This window comes from Hemiscyllium ocellatum, chromosome 2 (genome assembly GCF_020745735.1).
Source record: "Hemiscyllium ocellatum isolate sHemOce1 chromosome 2, sHemOce1.pat.X.cur, whole genome shotgun sequence".
Lineage (NCBI taxonomy): Eukaryota > Metazoa > Chordata > Chondrichthyes > Orectolobiformes > Hemiscylliidae > Hemiscyllium > Hemiscyllium ocellatum.
The window spans coordinates 37,338,358-37,347,318 of NC_083402.1; the positions used below are offsets into that span (position 1 = coordinate 37,338,358).

At 41.1% G+C, this 8,961-nt stretch overlaps 1 protein-coding gene across 1 annotated transcript; it reads right to left on the minus strand.

Annotated features, from left to right (window-relative positions):
• Positions 1–416: 416 nt before the first annotated feature.
• f2rl1.2 (coagulation factor II (thrombin) receptor-like 1, tandem duplicate 2) lies at positions 417–6,749 on the minus strand. Its single transcript, XM_060843700.1, has 2 exons — positions 6,593–6,749; positions 417–2,052 (listed from the first exon to the last, which is right to left on the minus strand). The coding sequence occupies exons 1-2, from the start codon at positions 6,690–6,692 to the stop codon at positions 962–964; spliced, it is 1,191 nt and encodes a 396-aa protein (XP_060699683.1). The 5' UTR covers positions 6,693–6,749; the 3' UTR covers positions 417–961.
• Positions 6,750–8,961: the final 2,212 nt, after the last annotated feature.

Sequence of the window (8,961 nt, forward strand, 5' to 3'; positions counted from 1 at the left end):
CTCTTCAGAGTAAGAGTGTGGACTTAATGGGCCATTTGGCCCATTTCCACACTGTTGGAATTCCATGAAAAGGACAAGAGTGCCGAAGAAGAACTATGGTTAAAACAACAGTGGGTATCCTTAATGTTTCTATACTTTGGGGATTATGTTTTTTTTAAAAATATCAGATTTTGGCTCCATATGAATTCAGTTCCATATATTGGATTCATTCAGTAATGAAATTTTAAATGAGAAATGGTCTGTTTATCTTTGATTACTTTGCAGCATTAGGTTAGCACAATACCTTTAAATCTTGGTTTGTCAAATTTAACCTGATTACTGGAGGTCACAATCTGAAGAGATTTATTGGTAGATAAATAAAAACCAAAATCAAATTTAAAAATTTTCTAAAAATGTTTATTCAATACAAATGCATCATTCACAGCATTGAAGACACCTGAGAAGATTCAATATTTTACTGAATTTTTTTTTAAAAACATTCTTAACAGCTATTAGGATCTGTGTACCCTTTCCTCCATTTTTAAATCTTTTCTCCCCTCCAATTATAGAAAGGTTCACAGATACCAACTTAATGCATTTGATCTTGAAACAAAAGTCACAGTATTAAAACCTATGGCAGTTATATACATGTTTAAAATGTGAAAACAAAGGTGTTCTTATCTGACAATATTTAAAAAAGGATTAAACTTGAAATAATTAAATATGTAGGACCATTAATATTTACACTAAAGTAAAACACAATAGAATAATTGTTTGGTTCCCATATTATAACTCAGCAACCATTGTGTAGTTCAGCAATTGTGCAAACAGTGCTCTTGAACAAGAATAAATACTGCAAGATATGACCAACAATACTTGAATAAAATGGCCAAATTTAGTCAAGGTAATTCAGCTTTAGCTTTTTCTACAAAGCTAAACAATGATTTGAGAGATTGAGAAACTATGGGTTCACACTAAACTGTCAGCAGTTGGTTGTAGTAGTGGTGGTAATTTTACTGGCAGAAGTATAAGAACTAGATCTTTTTGATTGTTTCTTAGATGCAAAGGAAGCCTGGATGCTTCTAACTGTCCTCACACTACGACACTGCAGTGTATTTTTAACATGATCTCTGAAGTCTTTGGAAACAAAGTAATAGACAAAGGGATCAATGCTACTGTTAATTGTTGACAGGCAAAGACTTACAATATAGTAAGCATAAGCATTGTCATTCCCATGTTTTAGAAGAGAATAGTGAACAACAAGTATAATATTACTAGGAGTAAAGCAAACTAAATACATGACGAGAACAGTAATAATCAACTCAATTGCTCTCTTGCGGCTTTTCCCAATGCTATCTTCATTACTGGAGGCTTTCAATGTTTTGATCATCAATACGTAAGCAGTTACTGTCAGCAATGCTGGAAAGAAGTATACACCAATAGCCAGAGACAGAAAATAGTCAAACATGCTTGAGGCCAATTGCTCTTCAGGTAGTACATCATGACAGGTTGTTATATCAAGATTGACAATTTTGACAGTTTGCTGAATATTTAAATACAATGGCATTGTCCCCAATATAATCATTATCCAAATAAAAATAGATACACCATAAGCAATGTGTGTCTTTCTCCTTGTTTGAGATATTGGATTTACAACAACCCAATATCTTTGAACACTGAGGCAAGTCATGAACAGAATTGAACAGTACATGTTTCCATAGAAGAAAACCACTAGCACCTTGCATAGTCCTTCTCCATATGTCCAATTGTTGCCATTTAGGTGATAGGAAATTTTCAAAGGGAACCAAATAATGAACAGAAGATCTGCCAATGCCAAATTAGCCATGTAAATTGCTGCAGGGTGTTTCATTCTGGTTCGATAGATAAAAACCCACAGTGCCATAGCATTCACAGGCAAACCAATGATGAACACAATAATGTAAACCAAAGGTAAGAAGACTGTAGTCAATCCACTGGTCAGTATTGATTCAGCAAATTCATTGACTATGAAACCGGAATCACAGTTGCTGTCGTTGGTTTGTATGCCAATAAAGCTTCGTTGTGAGGCTACAACTAAAAAAAAACGAAAGAGAATGTTTAATTAGCTACACAGTAAAATATGATTCTTGCTTGTATTTGCTACTTAGTAAAACAGGGCCACATCATGATATTAGGAGAAAGACCCACATCATATTACCTTCTGAATTAAAAAAGATTAATTCTATTCCCATTCTTATATTGCAAGATGTGCAATATAAGAGAGGGATGGGAACAAAGTCATTAGTAATGATTACTCAATGACATAATTGAAGGAAAACATTTAACATGTTTACAAAATTTCGTGGGAGCCTTATGAAACTATGTATTTTAATAGTGAAGTAAGCACTGCCTGAAACAATTGTGCTCTGTTAATATACAAACTATCACATTAAAACATAGCCTCAAGTGTCTTATTCTCCCTTTGGAAAACATTAGTGCTGTATTGTTTGATGCATTAAATACTCAACATGATCAATTGGGAATTCAGATGGAAGATGTATTATTGTTCAGCACAGTCTAAATGCCAAAATTCACATTGTCATATGTCATGACAGTATACTTGAATCTTAGTGCAATAAAGTGACAAGACAAAAGCAGAACACAAATGTTTGTGATTGTGCTTTACATGATTTCTGTCAAAGTGGTACAGCCAGTGAAGACATGAGATGGATAGGACATGCACTTGCTCTGATTTTAGCCAGGGGCATCTAATATAGAGCATCTCCCACTTTACCATCCATGATCATTTATTTCCAAGAGCTGAACAGTACAAATGTCAATTACATTTCTAGTGTTCCATGAACCTAATGTGACCCTAACCATGCCCTAAAATAAGCATTGTTCCATCAATCATCCTTCCTGCCATCAGTCATCCTTCCTGAGTCTAACTGTAATCCTTGCAGAACCCACTACAGAACTCCAGCACTGCAGAAACCCTTGGGAGCACCTACCATGCAGCTTGTGGCCCCCCATCTTAGTTTATCCAGCCCAGTGCATGTTACACTTATTGGTACACCACTAACTTTCCTTCTGGGGAGGATGAGCCATATAAAAAAGCTTCATGGAAGTGTCAATATTGAATTGTTAAACAAATTGCCACTGTAGTCAACTCAACACATCAAAATTGTACTGCAGACAAGTATATTCAACCAATATGCAACTCGCATGAACTGATACGGTGCTTTTCATTCAGAAAGCAGACCACAATCTCACACTATTATGTCACCCATAGCTGCTTGATGCAAGAATGTGCAGTCTCTGGAAAATTCATGCCATAGCCACTTGTATTTTCACAATAGTTACTGTCCTACAATGTTGGGAGTAATCCTGGAGATTGTGTAATGTAGTTCTTTAGAAATGTAATCAATTAGTACTCGGTTTTGTGAGCTGAGCAATGGCTACTAAAATTGCTTGTAGTTAAAATAGTTAAGTGTGTGTGGGGCTGGGGCACAATTTGAAAAGATTATATCAAGTGAGAGAAAAGTCTCCACACAGTCCTACAAGGCCAGAGTGCAACTCTCTCCACGACAGATGACTGATGGTGAATGGATGAGTGTGGGTCACCATGCTCAGAAGACTGGGAAAGATAGAGAAGGAAAATCCTCCACAATAACCTCAGCCTGTGTCACTTGAACCCACTGAAGGCATCACCCTGCATTTCAGATCAGCCATCTGACCAACCAAGCTAACCAATCCACTAAACAAACAGATCTTATAAACAAACAAAAAGGGGCAGGATGAGACCATTTGACCCTGCTCTGCCGTCCAAGATGATCACAACTGATCATACAGCTCGATACCCAGTCTCTCTACTGCACCACACCTCAATCTCTTCATCCACAAGAGCTATATTATTGCCTACTCGAAAAGCACAATGTTTTGACCTAAACTACTTTGTGGCAGTGAATTGCACAGACTCACCACCTTCTGGGTGGTGGAGAAATTTCTCCTGATCTGTCCTAAAAGTCTGCTTACCCTTCAGCTATGGCCCCTGTTCAGAAATCCTCACCATGGTTCCTGCATCTAAAAAAAACTGTTTAAGACCCTTAGAATTTTAGGTTTCTACAGATTCCACATCAACTCCGTCATTCTAAACTCCAGAAAAAATAATCCTAACCTGGTGAAAGTGAAATTAACCACTTAGTTTTGCTGTGTTGCAACTAAAATGCACCTTTGACTCAAATTCTCTGCCTTAATATATAATGGAGGTGTAACTGAAAACAATGGAGGGGAAAGTCGAATGGTTCTGTTCACAGTTCACCCCTCCCCCACCCAGCTGGGGAAAAAAGTGCTGTACCGATCTTACTAGCCGCTGTTCCACATTCCTACTGGTAGCAATAAAAAAACTTCCATTTCTCTCAAGGGCTAAGAAGTCACATGATTTGCAGAATCATTTGAAAACGCCCACCGAGGTAAGTTTAAAATCTTATGACTAACTTCCTCAGCACGTAGTAATTCTACACTGTCCTCGAGCAGTCACAATTCAACCACACCCTTGTGTCGCCATAGTTACATTACGCCCATCTTCAAATACAAAAAACTCATTTACAATCACGTAGCCAGTTTGGTAATAACATCACTGCACAGGCTGACCAGAAACTGTCGAGGCTCAGCACCCTTCAGCTTGAAAATTTGTCTGCATTTTACTCCAATTACATATTCTCGGCATTAAAAATAAAATCATTCTATGCGTTTCAGAGCTAGAAGTATTTAACAAAAAAACTCGATGGTAAAATCTTTTCAAACTGCAGTGAAAATCTTCACTTTGGTCAAGATTTTACCCATAAAGCAACTGTTAGCGATCTAATACTTCCAAGTGCGAGCAGCCAGACAACGAAACTCAGTAATGCTGTCCCTGAATTAGGCCAAAACCTAAATCTCTCTCTCCCTCTTAGAAGGGGCTTCCTTCGATCCTATCCACACACCCCTCCCCCAATCTAAACCCCTGGCTTGTGTTTTGTGTCAAACAGAGTCGGTTCCGAAATAAATTTCGATCTCAAAATCTTAAACTTTTACACCATAGGCAGATGGGCCAAACGACAATTCCTGTAATCCCCTTCCGTGTTAATCCCACAACGCACAATGACCCGAACAAGTTCAATTCAGTGCACGGCGTTATCATTCTGTTCAGAATTTAGTCTGATCGACTTGAAGGAGACTTCGGTTGAACTGCGGTACCAATTTTGGGCATATTTTAAAGGATGTGAAATCGGCTCAGATGAAACCCGAGTCATCCTGATATTAACTGAAAATGTGTTGCTGGAAAAGCGCAGCAGGTCAGGCAACATCCAAGGAACAGGAGAATCGACGTTTCGGGCATAAACTCATTCCTGAAGAAGGGCTTATTCCCGAAACGTCGATTCTCCTGTTCCTTGGATGCTGCCTGACCTGCTGCGCTTTCCCAGCAACACATTTTCAGCTCTGATCTCCAGCATCTGCAGTCCTCACTTCATCCTGATATTAGGCTGTCTCCTAGCAGTAGGTAGATTTTTGAAGATCAAAGTTACAACAGGCATTCGGAAAAACTTACAATTTCACTACAGCCAAAAGATTTCATTCAGAGGTCTCCCACCAGTCAGAACGCCAATCTTGTACTCGGCAAGTAACGCAAAAGAGTAAAAAGTGAGGTCTGCAGATGCTGGAGATCAGAGCTGAATATGTGTTGCTGGTTAAAGAGCAGCAGGTCTGGCAGCATCCAAGGAGCAGGAAATTCAACATGAAGGGCTTATGCCCTAAACGTCGAATTTCCTGTTCCTTAGATGCTGCCTGACAAGTAACGCAAAACCCTGGATGTTTTAAAAATGCAAGGTACGTGGAGAAAAAAAAATACTAAGATAACAAGACAAAGTCTCTCCTTTTGGTGGGAGAGACCAGAACGAGGGAGCATAGGTTTAGGGTGTAGGGGGAAGATATAAAAAAACCTAAGGGGCAACTTTTTCACGCAGAGGGTGGTGCGTGTATGGAATGAGCTGCCAGAGGAAATGGTGGAGTCAAGGACAATTGCAACATATACCCAACGCGATGCCTTTTATATGAAGGGTTTGGAGAGACATGGGCCAGTTGAGACTAGGTTGGGTTGGGATATCTCGTCGGCATGGATGGGTTGGAACGAAGGGTCTGTTTCCATGCTGTACACTATATCAATGCTCATTCTCTTCTCACTTTTACCCAAGAAAGTGCATTTCCAGGTACAAGTCAGAGAGCATATCACTGTAGATCGTGACCCACTGATCTACGTTCAAGTGTGGAATATCGGTAGTGAGTGGTGGATCATTACTCTGCTATTCCATCCCCCACCCCCGAAAAAAACAGGACGTGGGAAAAACTCTTCTCGATTCTGATACAGAGGCCTTGGAAGCGGGGCAGAGAGGAGAATGCATTCGCTCATAAACACTAAAAACAGTTTGAGACTCTAACGCGGGAACTCAACGGAAAACCTCTAGTCTGACCCGGGAGCACCCACCGCAGCTTCCATACTCCACTCACAGCCGAACAATCCAAGCAACAAAGTCTGCCCTTTATTTAACCTCACCGCCAGCGACCCTCGCTCAAGCAACGCGAATATTCCTCTCACCAGTTCTGCAGCCCCGCTCACTGGTGCCAGGTTTACTATCACAGCAAAGAGGCAGGGCCAACAGCCAGACCACCAACACCACTCCAGACATCTTCTCCATGCTTCTTCACTCCCACACAACTGAACAGGAACAAATTCTGGCAATACTTCGCCTTCTCCACCCTATATATCTGGTGCTATTTGTAGAAAAGAGGGGGGCGTCCCTTTTCCCTACCTGCAGAGTGATTGACAGGCGCTCCGGGTTGGAGCGATGGAGAGATCTGATTGGAGAGATCGCCAAAGGGGGCGGGGTATGTGTAACTGGAGGTGGGAATCTGCCGCTCTCACCAGGCCCCCAGCCAGACTGATACTCACCTGAAATAGTATCAATCCAGTCACGTATGAGTCAGCTTCAAGAAACCGAGCTAAAAGTTCACACAACACCCATCCCTGGGGGAACTTCCGTGACACACAACAGACGAGCAATGTTTATCTCAGACATAAGAATCATGTCTGCATTTGTCAATTAAGAAAGTTATCTTCTCATGCATTCCACAAAAAAAACTACTGGAAAGGGTGAAGAATAGATTCGCCATGATGTTGCCTGGTCAGAGCAATTCTCTCAATAAAGCGAGACGAGATAGGCCGCGGCTTTCTCACTTCCACCCAAGAAGGCTAAGGAGGAAGGGAATCAGATTGAGGTATTCCAAGAAAACAGAGTAAGGACGTGAGGGAGGAGGGGGGGTGCATTTTCAGGATGGCAAACTCTTAACTAGTGGTGTTTAACGGGGAGTAGTATTGGGGCCACAATTATTTACAGAATATATTAATGATTTGGATGACAAAAGTGAATGTTTGCGATTTCTGAGAAGATTTGCTGAGAAGACTTTCTGAGAAGAAGGTTGAGGTTCAGGTTTTGGAGATGCCGGTGTTGGACTGGGGTGTACAAAGTTAAAAATCACACAACACCACGTTATAGTCCAACAGTTTAATTGGAAGCACTAGCTTTCGGAGCTTCGCTCCTTCATCAGGTGGTCGTGCAGGGCTCAATATGTTAGGTTTGAGCCCCCCCCACTACCACCTGATGAAGGAGCGACAATCTGAAAGCTAGTGTGCTTCCAATTAAACTGTTGGACTATAACCTGGTGTTGTGATTTTTAACGAGGTTCAGGTTGTAAGTTTGCTCACTGAGCTGGTAGGTTTATTTTCAAATGTATCTTCACAATGTTGGTAACATCATCAGTGAGCCTTCCATGAAGCACTGGTGTTCTGCTCTGTTTTCTATTTATGTGCATTGGTCTGTTAAGATGGGTGATATCATTTCCGGCTCTTTCTCTCAGAGGTTGGTAAGTGGGGTCCAAATCAATGTGCTTATTGATGGAGTTTGCAGATGACATAAAAGTAGGTGGAAAGTCAATTAGTGAGATGACACAAATAGGCTACAGAGGGATACAAATACGTCATAGAATCATAGAGATGTACAGCATGGAAACAGACCCTTTGGTCCAACCCGTCCACACTGACCAGATATCCCAACCCAATCTAGTCCCACCTGCCAGCACCTGGCCCATATCCTCTCCAAACCCTTCCTATTCATATACCCATTCAAATGCCTCTTAAATGTTGCAATTGTACCAGCCTCCACCACTTCTTCTGGCAGCTCATTCCATACATGTACCACTCTCGGTGTGAAAAGTTGCCCCTTAGGTCTCTTTTATATCTTTCTCTTCTCAACCTAAGCCTATGCTCTCCAGTTCTAGACTCCCCAACCCCAGGGAAAAGACTTTGCCTATTTACCCTATCCATGCCCCTCATAATTTTGTAAACCTCTATAAGGTCACTCCTCGGCTTCCAACACTCCAGGGAAAATAGCCCCAGCCTGTTAAGCCTCTCCCTATAGCTCAAATCCTCCAACCCTGGCAACAACATTGTAACTCTTTTCTGAACCCTTTCAAGTTTCATAATATCTTTCCAATTGGAAGGAGACCAGAATTTCACGCAATATTCCAACAGTGGCCTAACCAATGTCCTGTACAGCCTCAACATGACCTCCCAACCTCTGTACTCAATACTCTGACCGATAAAGGAAAGCATACCGAATGCCTTCTTCACTATCCTATCTACGTGCGAATCCACTTTCAAGGAGCTATGAACCTGCACTCAAGGTCTCTTTGTTCAGCAACACTCACCAGGACCTTACCATTAAGTGTATAGGTCCTGCTAAGATTTGCTTTCCCAAAATGCAGCACCTCTCATTTATCTGAATTTAACTCCTACTGCCACTTCTCAGCCCATTAGCCCATCTGATCAAGATCCTGTTGTAACCTGAGGTAACCCTCTTCACTGTCCACTACACCTCTAATTTTGGTGTCATCTGCAAACTTACTAAC